The sequence below is a fragment of the Hyperoodon ampullatus genome (genome assembly GCF_949752795.1).
Source record: "Hyperoodon ampullatus genome assembly, chromosome: 9".
NCBI classification, from domain to species: domain Eukaryota; kingdom Metazoa; phylum Chordata; class Mammalia; order Artiodactyla; family Ziphiidae; genus Hyperoodon; species Hyperoodon ampullatus.
Genome location: NC_136922.1, coordinates 13,133,107 through 13,154,811, shown reverse-complemented (window position 1 = coordinate 13,154,811; position 21,705 = coordinate 13,133,107). Strand labels below are relative to the sequence as shown.

At 45.1% G+C, this 21,705-nt stretch overlaps 1 protein-coding gene across 6 annotated transcripts in view; it reads left to right on the top strand.

The window, feature by feature from the left end:
• SRPK2 (SRSF protein kinase 2) overlaps positions 1 to 21,705 on the top strand; it is a gene marked incomplete at its 5' end in the record, with an annotated part of 230,134 nt that overhangs the window by 191,876 nt on the left and 16,553 nt on the right. For 5 of the 6 annotated variants that reach the window (XM_079711986.1, XM_079711981.1, XM_079711983.1 and 2 more), the window contains 6 exons: positions 9,391 to 9,556; positions 10,681 to 10,706; positions 12,171 to 12,417; positions 13,019 to 13,501; positions 20,353 to 20,453; positions 20,568 to 20,675. In XM_079711986.1, coding sequence (XP_079568112.1) covers positions 9,391 to 9,556; positions 10,681 to 10,706; positions 12,171 to 12,417; positions 13,019 to 13,501; positions 20,353 to 20,453; positions 20,568 to 20,675 — 1,131 coding nt within the window. The remainder of the gene's footprint in view (positions 1 to 9,390; positions 9,557 to 10,680; positions 10,707 to 12,170; positions 12,418 to 13,018; positions 13,502 to 20,352; positions 20,454 to 20,567; positions 20,676 to 21,705) is intronic. The other variant, XM_079711982.1, reaches the window with a different exon arrangement.

Below are 21,705 nucleotides of genomic sequence, written 5' to 3'. Positions count from 1 at the left end.
CGGCACACAGGCTTCTCTAGTTGTGGCATGTGAACTCTTAGTTGTGGCATGCATGTGGGATCTAGTTCCCTGCCCAGGTATCGAACCCGGTCCCCCTGCATTGGGAGCCTGGAGTCTCATCCGCTGTGCCACCAGGGAAGTCCCCTGAAAAAAATTAGTTATCCAATTTAAAATTTCTGATTTATCTCTGATAAAGCCTGGAAATATTAACAGATTTACATATTTTAACAAAAAGCAAATAATTTCAGAAATAACAGTTCAAATGTATATCACACAGGTTCTCTCATTCCTTTGAACCCTATACTTCCAAAGATATCTGCTGTTGCTCTAGGTGTCACCATAACTCAGGCTTGGCAGTGTTGGGAGAAGGCGAATTAGCAGATGAACCGTCGATATTTATTTTGTATTCCAGAATGGAAAAACAAAATCTTGCCTTACTTAGCAAGTAAAAGAGGCTTTAACTCTAAAGATGAAATTCTTGGAGTTTAATGGAACTTTAATGCATACTTAGTGAATGAACAAATGATTTAATGAATGTGTTGTCTTCACTTTAATTCATGTACACTGTGCCTTAGAGAGTAAGAACTCTTGTAGTGTTTTATTGGTTTCAAGATGGAATTTTGATCTTATGTGGTCTGCACTTAGTTCTTGTAGGTAGTGTTAATAGAAGCTTTGTTTTGCTCTGGTGTCAACCCATCTTTAATTTTAAGAAAAATATTATCATGAAATCTGGATTTTTTTTCCCCCTAAACGTGTTAACTTTCAAAGTAGTAAATTGTTCTATATCCCAGGTAATAATCTCTATGTCTGAATTTCCCTTCATTCCCTTTGATCCATCCTATGGGTACTTTTGACTTCTGGGTAGTACTGGGAAGATCCTTTATGAATAGACCTACTTGGCTCTGTTACTCCCCATAACACGACAAGGTAGGCCAGCTTTCTAATGTTCTCTCACTGTGTGGCCTCCTTCACCTTTGAAGTCCGCTGTAGCTGCCTGTGTTTCACTCACCCCTGTTGCTGTCTCCCACCACGCCCCCTGGTCACCTAGCCGTCCATCCCTCCTGGCCCATGTATGTTTCTCCTGTTGTTCCTGAACTAAGGTTCAGGTCCTCATCACCTCCAGCCAGTACCCTGTCACAAGCTTCTCTCTGTCTACTCTCCCAGAGTCCAGCCCATCTTACTCTACTTCCTCACGTCAGTTTATTCTCTTTTCTGTTGGCAGTTACTTTCCTAAGTAAAACTTTGTTCTAATAGTTCGTATCCCCATCTAGAAGCCTTTAGTGGCTTTCCATTGCCTGTTGTTGAAGCTTAATATTGTTGGCTTTCATGAAGCAATGTATAGAGTGATAAAGAGCTTGGGTGTTGGTGTCAAATATAGTTCTTTGTGTCCATGGGTTCAGCCGACCATGGATTGAAAATATTCAGGGAAAATTCCAGAATGTTCCAAAAAGCAAAATTTGAATTCGCTGTGCAGGCAGCTATTACATAGCATTTACATTTTATTTACAATTATTTACATAGTATTTACATTGTATAAAATATTGTAAGTAATCTAGAGATGATTTAAAGTATGTGGGAGGATTGTGTAGATTACATACAAATACTGCTGCCCTTTTATTATAAGGGACGTGAGCATCTGTGGATTTTGGTATCCACGAAGGGTGGGTAGGTGTCCTGGAACCAAACCCCTGCAGGTTCTGAGGGACAACTGTATACCCTACTCTAGCGAAAGGACTTTGGCCAAGTTACTTAATCTCTCTAAGCCATAATTTCATCATGAATAAATTGAGAATAATAATGGTACCTTCATTATTAGGTTATTGTTAAGATGTAAAGGGATGCTGCTATTAATAATTATAAATGTTTATTCAGTGCTTACTATGTGCCAAGCATAGTGCTAAGTATTTTGCAAATTTTGATGCATTGAATCCTCACAATAAGTCTATGAAATAGGTATTTTTACTGTCTTTATTTTATGGAAGTGGAACTGAGGTTAGGTAACCTGGCCCTAGTCAAGAAATAACAAGTGTATGTGGTGGAGCAGGAATTCAAGCCCAGGGAGTCTGGCTTCGGAGCACATGCATTTACCATTTTCCCAAGCAGCAAATAATATCTTTGGACTTGTACTCAGTTTATGTCCAATAAGAGTTAAATCATTGCTCTTCTTGTGAACCCGTTTAAGGTCTTCTACCATCTAGGGAAAGCCCGTATTTCCCCTTAGAAACCCCGATTCAGCTCTTACCTCCTGGCAGGTAAATTTTTCCCCATTAATTAATTAATCGTTTAAGTAGGTATGACTTGTTAAGTGTCCTTCAGGTACACAGTTTCCCTTCTGGAATCAACCAAGTTATGGTTTTCTTATGAATATTCAGAGATGTCCCAAGCATTTATAAACACATGCTGTTTTACCAGAATTTTTATACATAAATTTTTACTAGTTTTCTGTAGGGTATTTAGAGAAAGTACTCACTTGGCCATTTTTTAAGCTCCACATCTTTGGTTTGTTTCTTTTGTCCTAGGCTGTAGAAAATAGCATTCTTTCTATTCTACCCATGTTTATAAAGACTCAACCAAAATTCCACTTCTGTGATAAAGGCTTCCCATTCTACCCTAGTTAAGAGCAATATTTCTTCCCTCCTTGGGGAAGGATGGCTGCAGCCTACACTTGGTCCTTTCTTAATGATTGCAGGGTCTTAAAGTGTAGGCCAAAGTTTCTCAACCCTGGCACTGCTGACATTTTGGACTGGATAGTCCTTTCTTGTGGGGACCTGCCCTGTGCATTGTAGGTTGTTTAGATGCATCCCTGGCCTCTGCCCTCTAGATGTCTGTCTCAGCCAGGACCACCCCAGCAGTGACACTTAAAGAAATATTTCTGAACTTTGTGAAATGTCTTCGAGGAGGCAAAATTTCCTTTTGCTGAGAACCACTGGAATAGAGGAAAGTGTAATGAGTACATTAAGTCTTGTCAGTAGACTTAATTTCACATTCTCACTTGGCACTTACTACTTTGTGACCCTGATCAAATCACTTAACTTCTGTAAGCCTGTGCCCGCATTTGTCACATCAGGATGATAATGCATAATTTGTGGCTTTATTGTGCAGGTGACTTTGGAGGGACTGCTGATAAAGCTTCCAGCTGGTGACCAGCACAGAGTAGCCATTCTGTCTCCCCAGCTGTATATTCTGAGCACTGGGAGCCACAGATCACGTGTTGTAGGTTTCACATCTCTTTGTAGCTTCCTTCACATCGTGGGAAGTCAAGAAATGTTTTTGAGAGGTTAGCTTTCCCTAAATGAAAGAAGAAATGTATGTTCCTCTTATTCTTACTGTACAAAGTGGCTGACCTTTCTGTGATCTGAAGGGTTTGTAGAGAAAGGTTCCCACTTATTTTTGAGAAGTCGCAGCACAGTTGAATCCCTTGCTTTTCCAGGGTTTCCTATACACCGTTGTCGATCTTTTCATCCGTTCTTACCTGTGCTTGTTTCGCCCTGGTGACCTTGTGCAGGGTCAGGAAGGGCCATCCTTCAGTTTCTGGTGATCGTGGTGAGGACACCCCCTTACCTCCCCAGGCTGCTTCTCTGGCCTCAGGCGTGGTGTGTATTTGCCCCCCAGCTTTCATTTCTTTTTCTTTAAAAATCAGCTTTATTGAAGTCTATTTTATGTTTAGCTTTTATTTCTAAAGCCGAAAGAAGAAAAAGGGTGCTGTGTTGTCAGTGTTTGTTATTTGTGGTGCATTCAAGGTGTACCACAGGTGATGGGGTTTTAAAATGCTGTTGCTGTTCTTTATTATTTTTTAAATTAATTAACTTATTTATTTTGGCTGCATAGGGTCTTCGTTGCTGCGCGCGGGCTTCTTCTAGTTGCGGCGAGCGGGGGCTACTCTTCTCTGTGGTGCACGGGCTTCTCACTGCGGTGGCTTCTCTTGTTGTGGAGCACGGGCTCTAGGCATGCAGACTTCAGTAGTTGTGGCAGTGGGCTCAGTAGTTGTGGCTCGTGGGCTCTAGAGCGCAGGCTCAGTAGTTGCGGCGCACGGGCTTAGTTGCTCCACAGCGTGTGGGATCTTCCCGGACCAGGGCTCAAACCCATGTCCCCTGCATTGGCAGGCAGATTCTTATCCACTGCGCCACCAGGGAAGTCCATGTTGCTGTTCGTTAAACGTGGCTTTTATTTTCTTCTGTACTCGAAAGGGTAGCCGATATTTTACTTTTTAAAACCTTATGGTTTAATTCATTGCCCTTTCCAGAAACCTTGTGAAGAAGTGGCTGCTTGCCGTTAAATGAAGCTTGGTAAGGGCAAAGCTCTGATTTTGGTGACTTTGCTACGATACGTAGGTACAGCGTGTAGCCCTGGATTTTTGAATTATCGTTACTCTTTCTGTTATCATGTTTGTCACTAACATTTATTATGCTCTTTCAGGCATTCACAGTTTTAAGTGCTTTCTTTGTATTATGCTGTCTATTCCTCACCACAGCTTTGCGAGGCCAGAGGTGTTCTTACCTTCACTCTGAGGAAGGTGTTAAAAGTTTTCCCCAGGGGCTTCCCTGGTGGCGCAGTGGTTGAGAGTCCGCCTGCCGATGCAGGGGACGCGGGTTCGTGCCCCGGTCCGGGAAGATCCCACATGCCGCAGAGCGGCTGGGCCCGTGAGCCATGGCCGCTGAGCCTGCGCGTCCGGAGCCTGTGCTCCACAACGGGAGAGGCCGCAACAGTGAGAGGCCCGCGTACCGCAAAAAAAAAAAAAAAAAAAAAAAAGTTTTCCCCAGGCCCACAGTTACTGTGGGGAATCAAGACTGGAACACAGGTGGTGCAATCCAGAATCCATGTTCTTGACTGCTGGGTAGTGTGAAATGTCTGCATAGGAAGACTGGGGAGCATTTTAAATGATAGCATGTCTTGTGAAGAGGATGCATTCATGTCTCTGTTTGTGGAAATGGTTTACTTCTACGTTTGTCTACACTTAGTATTTATTTACCATTTAAATGATCTCACTGGTCCTTTTTCAATGAATGCATTATGATCAAGCCAGTATTGTTCAATTTTAGAATAGAAAATTAGTTTTAAGTTGGTAAACATTTTTATGTCCTAGGATTTGATCAGTGTGGTAGTATATATGGTTCTGTACTGACTTGGAATTCTCCTCCTCAGAATGTTGGGTGTGCAGCTCAGAAGTTCGGGGAAGTCGCTTCCTTCAAGGGAGTTGAGCCCCTTTCCCAGCTCGTTCCTCTGTGCTTCCTCAGTGCTGCGTGCAGTGTCGTATCTTTCATCCTGACGATGTTCACGAGTGAAGTACAGCTGCTGAATGTTCTCATTTGTTCTCACTAGTCAGAGTTAGAGAGAAGGAGGAGCAGGGGGCGATTTCGGGACCGAGCGGATGAGGACGGTGTCCCCTGGCTCTAGTCCCCTGTGATGGAGGCAGGTGTTCGCCACACTTCTCCATTCAGTCTGGCATGTGCTCGTCTGAGCAGCTTGTAGCATTTACCTCCTGTCCGTCCTAGTGAGGAACAGAGATCCGGTGGGTGCCTTCGCTTTCCAGTAGCAAAGCTTCTGGCTTGAGGAGAGCCCTCTGCTGTCTCGCTCCACCCCTGTGAGCATCAGCATCTCGGAGCAGTGCTGCCGGTCTGGTTCCCCCCACCCCCCACCCCGCGCGGCGTCACAAGGCCTCACCCCACATGTCTGCTCGCCCTGTGTCCTTTGTTAAGGTGCCCACATTGTGACCAGAGTCAGGAGACAGTGTGGACAGTTGCTGTCCTTGTGTTCCTCTGTGCATTTTGGACTTTGGGAGGAAGCTCACTCTGGGTGGCCTGCAGGCCAGGGAGACCCCTTCACGCGAACCCTCCACAGCACTCCCAGCTCCCTCCTTTTATGTCTGCGACAGGACCTATTTCTAGCGCGCCGAGGTGAAGAGCCAGTTGATGTTGTTAGCACCGTAACACACGGTCTCTGACACGGTTCATAGGTGCCTAGAAAGGAACGTTGGAGACTGTGCTGACCAAGCCCTTGTTTTCTGGCTGAATTTGAGGTCAGGGGAGGGGAGCCATAGCTGGTCAGTTCCTGAACCAGAGCCGGGTCTCCTGGCTCCCAGCCCAGACCCTGCCTCCAGGTCTGCACTGCTGCTGACTCGCATGCAGAAAACGGGCCCCGCCCCGGGGTGTGATCTCCGTCCCCTAAGTGGGATGCAGCCGCGTCCCTGGCCCCTCTGTGGCTACGCTGATCGCCCGACTCCTGGTCAAGCGGATGGCAGCCGAGGATCTCTGCAGCCTGTGCTGCCTCCTGCTGGTGAGGCTAAGTATGGTTTGTAGGCAAGAGAGACACATGCTGTGATAAGACAAGTGAGGCAACAGAGGTCTATCCTGGGGCATGAAGCTTGCTTGATTCATTGATTATTTTTTTTCATTATCATAATTATTCAATGTAAATGGTTGTAAGATTGCCCATCATTATTGTTTGATTCTGGATTCTGGGGTGCTGAATTGCTTTAACTTCACTGGCTGAGAACAGAAATACTGTTTTTGAAAATAAAACCATGCTTCTTATAGCTAAAGATTTTTTAAAAAATATATTAGTCTAGAATTAAAAGGATCAGAGTTTTATCAGGTAGAGCCCATTCATATTATAGATAGGAGAAATGAGACCCAGAGAAATTTAATAAGTGACTTAGAAATTTAATAAGTTATGGTTATTAAGTCAGTATCAATACAAGTCTTCTGACTTAGTTCATTACTACCATTTAGTTTGAATTTCCTGTGAGCTAGACCTTGTATCTGTGAGTTTTCCATACATTATTTCTAATTCTTACCATATTTCTGTCTAATGGATATGTTCCCCCTTTTATAGATATGAAAATGGAAGCTCAGGCAGCTTAAGTACCTTGCCTAGTGAATGAGTGATTGAGCAGTAATACAGGAGTGGTCTGAGTCCCAAGGTCATGATTTAACAATGCTCCATGCTGTCTCTTAACTGTTTCCTTTAAGATTTGTGTTATCTTAATTAACTTATTTGATCCCGGTTGATAGTCTGTTCCTTATGTTCATTGTCAGACACAAGCTGTGCTTCTTGAGGAAGGTTAACCCAGTTGAGTGCAACAGCCAGTATTAAAAATCTGGAACCTTAAATTCTTACTGAGAACACTTTGCTCCTCTCAAGTACCTCATTGTCATTGGAATTCATTTAACACCTTTGGATACTGGATCACATTAACTCTTACCTGAGTAGCTTCTCACACAGTACAACAACCTAAGAACTATGAAAGAACTAAGGTGAAAAGTTAGGAGTAACTTATGCATGGGTGGTGGTGAAAAGATATTTTTGGAAAGATGCTGACATTTTAACTTTGAGTTAATATTTGATGATTGAAATGAAGTTTCAGTTGGAATAATTTAAAACAGTTTAAAGTTTCTAAAAGCTCTTAATTCCTTTTACTTCCGCAGGCTGGAAGTCATCAGTGTACCTGTCCATTAATTTCTTGTACTTCTCATAATTTCTCTTGTTATTCCGATATAAAAACTCCACATGATATTTCAGTTTGTTCAAAGAAGATACGTGAATGCCAGTGAATAACATACAGGCTCATTGGATTGTGTTCCCTTCAGAATTATAACCTATTCTCTATGGAAATATATAATGATCTCTTTCTTCCTATTGGTTCTTTGACATTTTAAACATAATTTAAACATATTCTAATCAAAGTATTATCTAAAATTCAATATTAATTCTAAGGTAAAAAGTCAAGGCCCAATGGAGACAGGGAACTTCTATTGCTATGTGTCAAACATCTAGAAGGGTGTATGGTCTGTTACAGGAGCTCGACTGTTGTTCAGTCAGTGAAGTCATGTAAAAGTATTTCCTAGGAAAAGTTTTTTTAGATATGTGTGAGGATTTTCATCTTGTTTAAGAGACAGGTCTCCCTTTCATTTTCTTCTGAAACCTCTTTCCCTTGACTTACTAATGTTTTGCCGTCTGTTAAGATTGTTTAGCCAGGAACTCAAGGTAGACAGGAGCATTGGGTTTTTTGCTGAGAACTTGTCAGAGCTGATTGATATTATATATCTTCTGCTTGTCTTTCTCTCACTTCCTTGTCTAGTGTCGTCAAGGCCCCTAAATGACTTAAAATGTTTGAATGAGGATGTTTATCAAAAGTTAATGTTTATTGAGCTTGTAGAGTTTCTGATGTATGGGAACATGAACTGTATTTTTTAAATATTTTTTTCCTTATGGAAAGAATTGAAACAATTTCCCTCTAATGGAAATAATTCCAGAAAAACTTTGGCCTTGCATTTAGGTCACCATACTCTGTAATTTTTGTGATATATATGATATGTATATGATATATATAATAAGTACATGAGTATCTTGGCTTAGCATTTTCTTTTAGTTCAGTGCTATAGTGTTGCCTGGATACCAGGGCTATTTAATCCTCCTTTCTTGCAATATTAAAAATGTACACACATCTTTAGCCATTATGGGAATGCAGATCAATGAGATACACACTTCACACCCAGTAGGGTGACTAAAATAAAAAGACAAGTATTGGCCATGATGAAAAAATTGGAATCCTCGCACGTTGCTGATTGGAGTGTAAAATGGTGCAGCCATAGTATAAAACAGTTTGGCAGCTCATTGAAAGGCTAAATATAGAGCTACCATATGACCCGACGACTGCACTCCTAGCCATATACCCAAGGAAAATAAAAAACATATGTCCACACAAAAACTTGTACATGAATGTTCATAGCAATATTATTTATAATAGCCATAAAATGGAAACAAGTCAAATATTCATCAGGTGAATGAAATGTGGTGTTTTCAATGGAATATCATTTGGCATTTAAAGAAATGAGGTATTGATACATGCTACCCTTGGATGAACCTTGAAAGTACTGTGCCAGTTACAAAAGACCACACTCTGTATCATTCCACTTATTTAAAATATCCAGACCCAGCAAAGTAGACTAGCGGTTGCCTAGGGCTGGAGGAGTTGGGAGGAGAGGGGGAGTGACAGCTACTGGGTGTGCAGTGTTTCTTCTTTGTGTGATGAAAATGGTCTACATTAGACAGTGGTGAGGGCTGCACATCTAGAAACCATTGAATGGTACCTTTAAAAGGGTGAAGTGTGTGACATGTAAATTATATCTCACTGAAGTTGTTATGTAAAAGAGTAGATGTATAGATGCATTTGCTTCCATGAGCATAAATTATCTCCAGGATGATACACATTGCTTGCTTCTGGGAAAGAGCTGGGTTCCTATGGGGGCCGGGGTGGGAGGAAGATTTTTACTAAAACCCTTTGTATCCATTGTATTTTGTGCCTTGTAATGATTTGAACTATTTTACAAACAGATGTTAAATAATAAAGGTATTAATAAGTCATCTCTCCTCTTGATTTCACGTGATCAGGTCCTTCAGGGGTTAGATTATCTACACAGTAAGTGCAAGATCATTCATACGGACATAAAGCCGGAAAACATCTTGATGTGCGTGGACGACGCATACGTGAGACGGATGGCAGCCGAGGCCACCGAGTGGCAGAAAGCGGGCGCCCCTCCTCCTTCGGGGTCTGCAGGTGAGGGGCTGAGCCAGCTTTGAGAGCCCGCCACGTTGTTCACTGGGGGCAGTTGAGTCAGATGTGTATGCATTAGGGGCTTTTGTAAGCGTCTGATGACTAGAAGCAGCTAGACCTTTTTCTTGAGCAGGAAGATGCCCCAGTTAAGTTGTACTTTAATATTTGAACTACTTTGTCCTCCCTTAAAAGCTTATTGAATTTTTACCTGCTGCTTCATCTCCTTGGAACACTGTCCTGTGTTGCCCACTTCTCTGCAGAGGAGTGTCTGTTATGGCAGGAGGTCTCACGTAGCCGACGTTCAGCCGTCAGCGTGCTTCCTTGACTCCAGTGAGCACAGCTACATCAATCTGAGTCTAGCTGGTGGATTTAGAATTAGTTTCAAAAGACTTCAGGGTGGGAGAAGACCAACTGACTTGAGTATTGGTGTATGTAGTTTTATTTCTGGTTTTCGCAGTGTCGTGGCGGCAGTGAAGTGTGGACGTTGCTTTCACCCTCTCTTCACGTGCTGTCTGCCCTAGTGCGTTGCCAGGCAGGCACGAGGACTGCAGGGCAAAAGCCCTCTGTCTGCCTGGGGCTCTTGGGACACGCACCACTTCTGAATCTCGTTTTCTAACATCAGGGTGTTTTTTAGATCACGGAACCATAGTCTATCAAGCTTCTGACACTGGCCAAGTCTGTTCGTGTGATTTCTAGAATATTTGCCGCAGTATTGGACTTAACTTTAGTTGTATAAACTTGTGAAATAGTTTTCAAACATAGTTGTGTAAGTGAATTGTTCATTTCATTGTCTTTAAACGAATTTGGTTGGATGACTCTTCTCCATTTCCTTATCAGTCAGTGCTTTGGGATTGTCTGTTTTTGAAATGAATGCGTATTTAATTTTAGATAAGTAAGAGAAATGACTCCATATGAACCACTATGGCTTTGCCTTTTAAGAGCCAATCATTTGTTTGCGTTGGATAAACTTCAGGTCTCTCTGATTCAGAAGTTTTAATATTTAACGGTTGTTGGAGTTGCATAGCCATTAAAAGAGAGTAGTTATTTCATTTTACAGTTCAGATTACCTACATGGAGATAAGTATCTATTTCGCTCTAACTGTTCATTTTATTTTGTTTTGTTCTAGTGAGCACTGCTCCGCAGCAAAAACCTGTAAGTACTTACACAGACACTTACATTCACCTCCATGTCCAAAGTGACTATTCATTATTGAACGTTTCGAATTGTAACATCAGTTTTTGTTTCTTTCTGCAACAATTTTTCATTATGGATTGTTTGGGGGAATTGGTTGTGCATTTTTTTGTTCCGTTCTCAATCACAGATGTTGTCATGTATTTTAATATAAAAGACAGTCATGTTCATAAATGCTGGGTATCCTTGATTATGTAAGACAATATTTTGATAAGGTGAAGTGATTTTTAGAGTTGGGGGATAGTTAGAGTGGCCCCAGATTTTATCTTTGTTTTCCTTGTGCACTTTCTGGAGTGCTCTTGGCTGAGTCTGGTAAAATGTGAGGTTATAGAGATAGAGTTTTAAGAGGGATTGTTCCAAAAACACTTTATATTATTTCTGATCTGCCTCTAAGTTACCTGTTTTTCTGAAGCTGCTGTTCTGATTTTTTCACTTCCAGGTAGTACTTAAATATGAAAGAGTATTATCTTTGTGGTCCTGTCAAAATGCTGAGTGTGAGCAAATGAAGCAAGCTGTTTGGAATTAAATCCTACCCCAGCAGAGCTAAACCTGGCTTGGTTCCAGTCAAGCATAGAAAAAAAATATATATATATATATATATGTCTTGAGTTGATGGGTCATCTACAAGTTTTAAAAGATGTTTATGAACCAAAAGGTTTTGGAAGGAAATGTGCAGAACTTCAGAGTGCTGCCAGCAGCCCTCAGTTTGGAATGGAAGTCCTAGTAGGAGAGGGAGCTGTAAGAATTATTCCACCTGGCCTGCTGGGTTCTGCTGTGGCTTGAGCAGCTTGTTTTGATTACTGATTCTGTGGAAGACTGGAGGCTCTCGTTGCCAGTACTTTCCAAGTCAGCTCGCCATGATTGGAGGCAGAATGAAACCATGGCTTTTTCTTTTTTCCCTTTACTTCACGTGCTCATTTTTTACAGTTCCTGCAGTCTTGGCTATCGATAACAGTTCAGTGTGTGAGACCCAAACGCAGACAGTGCTGTTGACCAAGAAACACCTGATTTGGCAGCAGTTGAGTAAGACAGTTAAGGAGAGGGGACATTGTTACTTTATAGACAGGCAGCAGCAAATAAAACTTGCAAGAGGTGCTTCTTGTTTAAAGTCAAGAGTATCTCAGCATATTTAGTTCTTTTTAGAGTTTAAAGGGGAAAGACTTGCTGGATTTAAGCTATATCCCTCTGAGGGCAAGACCTGGTGGTAGTCCCGTTACATGATATTAGCACTGGTTTCTTTTTTTCTGGTTTTGCTGTAACCCTAACCGTGATGTGGATCTCATGTCTGGGCATGTGATTTTAATTGAATGCGACCTGAGAAAAACAGCCTGTGTTAGTATTTGCCATGCTGCCAGTACTTACGCTGTTGCGTAGTGCTTTAAAAAGAAGCAAACTGACCTGTGGTATTTTCTTAACATGTTGTAGATAGGAAAAATATCTAAAAACAAAAAGAAAAAACTGAAAAAGAAGCAGAAAAGGCAGGCTGAGTTATTGGAAAAGCGCCTGCAGGAAATAGAAGAATTGGAGCGAGAAGCTGAAAGGAAAATCATAGAAGAAAACATCACATCAGCTGTACCTTCCAATGAGCAAGATGATGAATACCACCCAGAGGTGAAACTAAAAACAGCAGGATTAGAGGAGGCAGCCGAGGGTGAGACTGCGAATAACAATGGTCAGTGGACTCTGGAGACAGGGCTGCATAGGAGCCCAGGAGCTCCCACAGTAGGACCCGCCAGGTCACCATGCTGGGTGACTTGGTGCTGCGCTGATGCTTCAGACAGGAGGGCGGTTCTCTCCAAGGCCTTGTTGGAGAGCGTGGGGAGTTGTCTGGTACTTGCTTTGTAAAATGTGTGCCAGAAATGTTAATATTTCAAAATAGTTTTTTTTTAATGTCAAACGTCTGAGAAACACCATGTCTTTATCTTGCTAATGATTGTCCTTCATTTTGTAATTAAGCTTTTACTTAACAGTAAGGTACCCTCAGACCTTTTCTGAAAATTATAGAGGAGAGGGTAGAAATGGAAGTACAGCTCCATTTATGCCCATTTTCCCCAAGAGCTAACTTGTTCTAATAAGAGTAGGCCAGTTATTTAATAAATGAAAGATAAGATTTAGAGTACCTAAAGATTTTACCCTGAGGGCCAAGAGGTGTCTGCTCTGTAGCACGTGAAGTTAGCACGTTCGAATTTGTCTCTTGTTGGAGGAGATAAGTGCCTACTGCACTCTGTTAAGGAGAGAGACATGTTCTCATTCTTACCCTTCAACTTTTTAAGGCGAAGCTGAGGACCAGGAGGAGAAAGAAGACACCGAGAAAGAAAACACCGAGAAAGATGAAGACGATGTCGAACAGGAATTCGCGAACGTAGACCCCACTTGGATGGAATCACCCAAAACCAATGGCCATATTGAGAATGGCCCATTCTTACTGGAACAGCAGCTGGACGATGAAGACGATGATGAGGAAGATTGCCCAAATCCCGAGGAATATAACCTCGATGAGCCACATGCAGAAAGCGATTACACATACAGCAGCTCCTATGAACAATTCAATGGTGAATTGCCAAATGGACGACATAAAATGCCTGAGTCCCAGTTTCCAGAGTTTTCCACCTCGTTGTTCTCTGGGCCCTTAGAACCTGTGGCTTGTGGTTCTGCACTTTCTGAGGGATCCCCGCTTACTGAGCATGAGGAAAGCAGTCCATCCCATGACAGAAGCAGGACAGTCTCAGCCTCCAGCACCGGCGATTTGCCAAAAAGTAAGTGTCCCTTTCCATCCGGTGTCTGCTTTCAGTGGCCCCAGTGTCATACCCTTGACACAGGCTGTGAAGGGAACTGGCTGGCGATGGTAGAGCCGTGTATGTATGCGTTAACCATTCCCATTTTATTACTTTTGTACTCATGAATAAGTTAGTGTAATTTTGAATATATTCTGTGCCACTAGGCTTTCTCTTTCTCTTTGCATATCAGATCCCGTTTCTGAGTTTTGTTCCTTCTTCCTGTCTTTAGCTAGTGATCGTACATTTGCAGAAACCTTCCAAGCCTAGCGTCTTACCCCTGTAGCTTTTTAGCATGGGTAGTTTAATTCACAATTTGTACTTCCACCTGACAGTGTTATATTTAGTTTTTGGTTTTTTTGTTTTGTTTCGTTTCTATTCAAGGAAAAGTGTGCCTGCTCTTCATTTGTAGTGAGGAGGAAGTGTCTTACTTTATTTTGATAGCCGTTCTTGGTTATAAGACTCTTCTTTGGACATTTTAAAGGAAGCGGTGTGGGTTTAAATGTGGTGATGATGTAGATATCAAACCCTGATTTTGAGGGTGAATGCCACACGACAGATCTCTGCCTGGGGCATGCTAGGGGACTTCAGTAGGCAAACCCTGGGTGTCGCGCACAGTTGGCCTCCGTTCTGGCCCCGAGTGGAAGAGCTCAGAAACCGCCTCTGCTCCCTCTGCTGGCGAGAATGTTAACACACGGCGAGTCAGGTGATGAGCCGGCCCTGCCAGCAGCTCAGGATGTTCTGCAGCCCCTTTGATTCCAGTAGCTGAGAGACCCGCAAAGCCTTCTCTGTTACTCCTTGGCCACAACTAGCCATCCTAAGGATATATATATATACAATTTGTGATTGGACAGACACATTCTGCTCCTGTTTACCTTTACCCTGACCAGAGGGTTCGAAGGTGCTTAATGAAACGCCTTCACGAGGAGTGTAGCCTCATCTGAGGAAAAACCCACCTCTGTGTCTCCTGTACTCTCATTCTGCTCCCATATTACTGCTGACGCTTTTGGTTACCAAGCGTGTGTGTCTCCCCACCTAAACAATTCTCCGGCACCAGCTCCGTGTCTTGCAATTGAAGTAAAGTCTGACACTACTTGGAGGTAGTGTCAGATCCCAGGGTTAAGGGCTCCGTCTCACAAGACTGTGTCGGTCTCCCCCTGCACTCCCCCCACATCCATCACAAGTCCATGTTGTCACCTGTGCTTCTGAACAATCAGCTGTAAATCAGAGGTTTCCATGACGCTGCCCTGGGGTTGGATTAATTTGTTAGAGCAGCTCACGGAACTCAGGAAAACAGTTTACTTGCTAGATAATCAGCTTATCAAAAAAGGATGTAAGTCAGGAACCTCCAGATGGAAGGGATGTGTAGGGCGTGGTGTATGGGACAGGAGGGAGGCTTCCATGCCCTTTCTGGAGACACCACCCTCCCTGCAGTCTCTCACGCGTTCCTTCACATCGTGGACTCATGGATTTTTTTTTTCTCTTTAATTAACACATTGAATTGTGTGTTATCGTTTACAGCTTTTTTTTGAATGCCAGGATCATCCCACACTTGGTCTGTGTGAGCCTCCTCAGGTTGGCTCTTAAGTCCTTTTGACAGAACCCCGTGATTCCTCAGGTGCCCCCTGGCTCTTCTAGAGCCATGTGCCCAGGTTCATACTCTCCCTGCCCCAGGCTGGAGTCGGCCATGTCTCCAAGTAGTTTTTGCTATTGATATTTTTAAAATGTTTTTTATAATGTACATAATATGTAGGAACAGTCATATGTAAAGTTTATAAACATGTATATATTGAAATGAGTGTTCAAACATCTTTTACTGATGGAGTAAACAGTGGAAAGGTTTAGTAATCTCAAGTGTAGCATAGTCTCATTCCCATTTATTTTTAAGACATAATAACAAGTGTCTGTGTGAACATGGCATGCTTGCTCACGCTTCTGTGCCTTTGCTGATGCTTTCCCTCCTGCTTGGAATGCTTCCTCCTGTTTGTTTGGGCACACCTCTTTTCTTTTGTTGGGTCCTCACTGTGTTCCCTGGCAGGTCCCAGTTCTTGTTCCCCTCTTTTCCTGCTGGCCATACTTTTCTTCACTGTGTGTTCGTTGTTCGTTTCCACTGTCTTCCTCTTCACTAGGATGTGAACGCTTGGAGAGTGCTGTGTATTTCTATCTGTGTATCCTCAGCGTCTAAGTCAGTGCTAAGATAAGTGTTTATTGAATAATGAACCAACACATCAGTGATACCTGGCTATATTCTTCCATTCTCCCACCTTTGTCCATTCACAGTTAGAATTTTACGTCGTCCAAAACACATTCTGTCCCCAGCACCCTGGCTGTTGCGTGAATATTGCATCAGGGAGAAATAGGAGGTCTGTTTTTTTCATTGATCCTAGTCTCTTACCAAGCTGACCTTTTCATTGATCCAGTCATTTATCTGGAGGCACTCGGCTTGGGTTTGCAGCCTGGTCTTTGGATAACCATGGACAGTCTCCCGCAGGGGAGGTGTTTTGTTTCCTACATGGAAGGGGGGGTATGGTCTAGAGACTGGAAGTTGGCCACCAGGTACTACAAGAACATGAGGCGAGAGAAACATCCTTTCCTGAGTTTGTGTAGATCCTTGTCGTTACAGCAGAACGGATACGTTAGGAAACAGTAGAAGAAAAGCTGGGGCCACAATGAGAAGATTGAGAAAGAACTTACATGCCCGGCTAAGGATGTGAACTTCTCCCTGGAGTAGTTTTGTAGCCACTGAAGGCTGAAAAGAGGAGGTTTCCTCTTGGGTCATTACTGCTGGAGCTGTAGCACGTATCTGGGCTCAGCACATCTGAAGCACAGAGGCCTGGGAGCAGGGTGGTACCTGCAAGGTGTGTGTTGAAACCCTTCCCCCTCACCTAGAAGTGACCCATGTCAGTGGCAGTCCTTGGCTAGGCTGATGGAACACGACTGCACACTCTTCTCACCCCTAGTCTGTTCCCCGAGGAACAGTCCCGAGAGAGCTTTTTAAAGCACATTCCCCGCCCCGACCGTGTAGCATAACCCGCAGAGGCCTCGTCCTCCAAAGCTCACAGCCCTGTGCAGTCCGTCCCGCCCGCGCTCCACCCGCCTCTATTTCCCCTGCTTTTTCCGCCCCTCCCACATGGCCTTCTTCCTGAGCTTCCTCAAGGGTGCAGGCTTGTCTCTGCCTCTTGGCGCTTTGCTCTTGCTGTCCTCTCTGCCCAGGGCTTCTCTCCTCTGTGCCTCCCTTTGTTCAGGCCTCTCCTCAAAGGCCACTTTCTCAGGAAAGACGCCCTCTCCACCCCCGCCCGTGGGCAAACACCCTCATCAGTAGCCATCGCCTTTCTCCACTGTGTTTTTCTTCTTAGCATATAGAGCTACTTGACATGGTCTGTGAATCATTCATTTTATTTATCACCCATATTCCCAGCGAGTGTGTGAGTTTCCTAATTTGGGGTGTGGTGGCGGAACCTTGTATGTCCTGTTGATTCTCTTCCCGGTGCCAGGGTAACGTCTGGCACGTAGAGCGGACTCAGTAAATACTCACAGCACCTATTTGTGAACACACAGGTCAGGCTTGGGCATTAAATCTCCTAGTTCTGCTCTTTCTTTAGGCTGGTACTAAATCTCCTGCATATAAAGAGGGTATTCACGCCTTCCTTGTAAGGATGTTTTAAACATAAAAGTGCCAGTGTGGGCCTAGCACAGTGCCTTGCAGATGAGTGATGCTGGCTGTTTCATCACTGAGGCCCCACTGGCTGCCATGTTGCTGGTTCCTAGGGTTACCTCAGATGGAGTGAGTACAGTGTCACCCAGAGACCAGGTTATCAGAATGACTTAAGGACTCCAGCCCTTCCTGAAGTGAAGTCTTCCCTCCTCTCTTCCCACTTTTCACTCCCTCCTTGGTAGAAGCAGAGAGCAGGGAAGAGCTGTGGTAGTTGCATAATAGCGCCTGAATCACGGGAGGTGATCTGATTTCTGGGCAAAGCAAAACTCGTACGACTGCACAGCAGGTGTGACTGTCCCTGTGTTTAAACGGGCCTTTTTGAGTGTTGTACTCAGGTAACCTTTTACAGATTACCCAGAGCAGGAAACTAGCACACTGGGAAACGAAGTGCAAGCTGGTTCTCTTTGACGTCCTTTGCGTTCTTAATACAGTTAGAATGTTGAGGTAGATTCCCTAGTATCATTTGGAATGCATTGTGTGCCTGGTAACCACGCATAGACACACACTAGGAGAATAACAGCATGTCACCAAAGAGACGTCGTCTAGTGCTCATAAACGAGGGACATTAAATACAAAGAGACTGTACAGGTGGCCCCTGAATTAACAAAGGGTCGACTTTACGATGGTGCGAAAGCGAAGCGCGTTCTGTACAAGCTGTGCTTCTCGTTTTCAACTGTGATCTTTTCCCGGGAGAGCGATACACTGCAGGACCCCACCTTGTGATGCTGGGCAGCCCCCAGGCAGCCACGCGGTCACGCGAGCGGACAGCTGGCACAGGTACCACCACTGTGCCCACACGGCCCGTCTGCCTTTCACTTTCAGTACAGGATGCACTAAATTACATGAGATACTCAGCACAGTTTATTATGAAGTAGGCTTTGTGTTAGTTGCTTTTGCCCAACTGTGGGCTCGCGTAAGTGTCCTGAGTGATGTTGAAGGTACTGGGCTCAGCTGTGACGTGTGGTAGGTGATGTGTAATTAAATGCATTTTGAACTTAACGATATTTTCAACTTTTGATGGGTTTTTTGGGACGTCACCCCGTCGTAAGTCGAGGGGGATCTGTACCGAAGGTGTGTGATGTTGTGTTTTTAAGGTGCTTGTCCTCCAGCTGAAGTGGCTCGTGCGTGACGTCTTTAGAACGACGACTGGAGGAAGGGGCAGTTTCGGATCCCCTCTCTCCACTCGAGCACCCTTGCCGGCAGCTCAGCCAGAACCTGCCGCCTCATCCTCTTCTGCCAGGCCTTTGATCTCAGTGGTGTGCGGTGCCGGAAGCCACGGCTTGGCCTCCCATCCTCTCTGTGCCGCGGGGGCTTTGGCTGGTCCCTCACTGGCCGTTCAGAAGCCCTGGCCTCAGAGGGTGGTCTGGCTGGTGGCAGGCAGGCGGGAGCCCCTGGATCCGGCAGCCAGGCGCTGTCGTAGCTCTCCTGTGTTTGGTCCTTGTTTCATTTTTATTTTTTGGCGGAGGAGGAGTGGTCCCTTCCTCTTCCTCCTTTACGGAGGACTGAGCCTCGGAGTTTAAGTCATTTGCCAGAGTCTTGTCACGTATAGACGTAGAAACAGATTTGAATCCAGTTCTGCAAACCTCACGTTCCATCTTCTTGCCTGCCGAGTCTCCTTTATTAAATGACATGAGGGATCCATCTAAGCCATTTCCAGTGCTGCCCATCTGTCTGTTGGGTGGGCATTTTAGGTTTCTTCTAGAACTCGGTTTCTCAGCCCATTCCCTGTTCGGTGTGAACACCTTGCCTCTGTGTGTGCCTTTGTGGTGCTGTCCTTCTCATCATTTCTGATTTCCTGTGTTTCTTCTCCTCGGCTCATACCTGGCCTTTGGTGAGGCCTCACTGTGGATCAGTGTCCTCACATAAAGAGGGACGTGGTGTAGGGCAGATAGCAGGAAGGGAGTGTGTGGGCCTGGCTGGCTTGGGTTGATCCGTAAGTCTGAGGAACAGGTCTTGAGGGTTAAAACGTTGCCAGAGCTCTCTTGCATTTTCTGGCCCCTCCTGGGGAGCTCTGTGGGCGCCCCAGGTCCTGGGTGCGTCGCCTACTCCCTGCCCTGCTCACGGTGCATGCAGCCTGGCCTTGCCGCCCACCTGGGGTGCCGAGCTCCACAGCACGGGCCTACCCAAAGGAGGGACAGTCCCCACCTTCGAGTGAGCTAAAGGGTGTTTAATATTCTGCATTGAGTGGGCTTTTCTGTTTTGTCTGTGAATACCGTTTCAGAATTACTTGTGAAATGAACGAAAAGCCATGGGTACATCTCATCTTTACCAGAAATCCCAGCTTGCCGGTCAGTTTGAGGTTTGATGGAGATGCTGAGTCACTTCAGCCTTTTCTGTCTGGGCCTCACTACATTCTTCTTCTTTGTCATTGTCCCCTGGTTAACTGTGCTTTCTGCAGGTCTGGTCTGTGCTTGTCTGAAAAGCTTCTCTGGCCCCGCAGCCCTGAGAATCCCGGCCCCGTGCCTGCTGTTGAGAATTCCTCAGGGTTCCCGGGGGTTGAGAGTGGCTTGAGTCTTTGACAAGTCCGTGAGGGACCTCAGAGGGCCCGGGCCGTCTCAAGAGACCTCTGTTCTGGAGTGTTCCTTGTCCACAGCTAAACCAGAATTGATTAGTCCCTGCCCATTTGTATTTGTTAATCAGCCGTCATCTAACTCTTGAGGTGTCTGTGCTCGGCCCAGGCAGAGGGAGAGGTGAGGGCTGTGGGCCACTTAGGAAGGGCTGCGCACCCCCTGGGGAGCGTTCTCTCTACCCTCACGTTAAGTGATAACGCACTTCTGAGCTAGCCGGGATCCATTAGGGAACTGGCATGGCCTAATGAGGAGCAGCTGAAAGATACAGGAACCAAGCAGGGCTGACCTGCTCGGTGAAGGATGGGGAGAAAGGAGAAAGGGCAAGGCAGTGTCCATGGGGTCTCTGGGCAGTTTGCTCTCTTGCGAAGTATTTTCCAGAGGTGGAGACCACGAATTTAAATTCTGTTGAGTTCAACTTACAGGATTCCAGGCCTAAATGATCACCCACCGCTTTTCTAGAAAAGGAGACTGTGCCCAGCAAGCATTGTGTGCACACACGCAAACCACTTATCCCAGGCACTAACTGTCCTGCTGTTTGCTCATGCCAGCAAAAACCCGGGCAGCCGACCTGTTGGTGAACCCCCTGGACCCACGGAATGCAGATAAAATTAGAGTTAAAATTGCCGACCTGGGAAACGCTTGTTGGGTGGTAAGTAGAGTTTTCTTTCTAAAACATTTCGGTTGTGATCATGTATTAGAAGATGCTTTTTCTCTCGTTTAATGTCTGTGGTTCTCCACGGTAATGCAGTCTGTTCCCTTCCAGCATAAACACTTCACAGAAGACATCCAGACGCGTCAGTATAGATCCATAGAGGTTTTAATAGGAGCAGGTTACAGTACCCCTGCTGACATTTGGAGTACGGCGTGTATGGTAAGAACGGCCTTTGCCATTTTCCTCTGTGTAAAGGCTCATCCTTTTAGTTCCCGTGGTGGGGCAGCCTCACCAGGGCCTGTGGTCGAAGCTTTCTGACCGTGAAGGTTGTCCACTGAGGGGCGGGTGAGGGAAGGTGGCTGCCTGGGGTATCTTAAGAGACCTTCTCTGGCGTGTCCTGGTGTGTGTTTTGGTTTGGTCTTGTGAGAGACGACCTCACGAGGCCCTCTGTGGCCCACGGCCCCGAGAATCGGAGCCCCGCTGTGGTGACAGTGACTTCAGGGAGCCCCTGTGGCTCCTGGAAGCTTGCAGGCTGCGCGCAGTCCCCTCAACTCGGGCCGTGGAGGACGATGAGACAGCTGCGATTTAGGGGAAGGTGGTCTGAGGGGCTGTGACAGACCTTGTCTCCTGGCTGGAGAGAGAGGATTTCCCCACATACCAGTGTTCAGTCTCTCTCCTTCTGTTCAGCAGAGTCTAGAGACTGTCCTGCCTTACGGCTCTAGGCTGTGTCCAGCCACGTCTGAGACACCAGCAGCTGCCTGTCCCCCGTTTGAGCGAGTCTGTTCCCTTAGGCAGCTCAGCGATGGTTTTCCTCAGGGCCTCAGGCTGCCTCTTGTGTCTCCAGCGTGATGTAGCCATTGTTTCCGCCGCTTGTGTGCATCAGAAGTCTGGTTGTGTCTACACTCGCCTCAGCCCCACCATGCCTCTTCTCACCCACTCCTTACCTGTGAACCGACAAGCATGAATAAGCGTGAATGGTCCCTCGTCCATAAGCCAGTTTCAGTTTCTCTCTTGGTCCTGTTTCCTGGTCAGTTTGTCACCTTCCTCTTAGTGGGCCGAGCTTTGCAGTCCTTTGTTGGAGAAGGAGATGCATGTGTCTCTTGCTTCACGGGGTGTTTCATGCTTTCCTCATTTTTTCTCCAAATTCTCCTCTGATATTTAAATGAAAGGGCGTGGCATGTGTGTAAAGCTTGGTACTTGTCTTCTCACTAAAAAAACAATGCAGAATAAGTGTAATTGTCTGTTATTC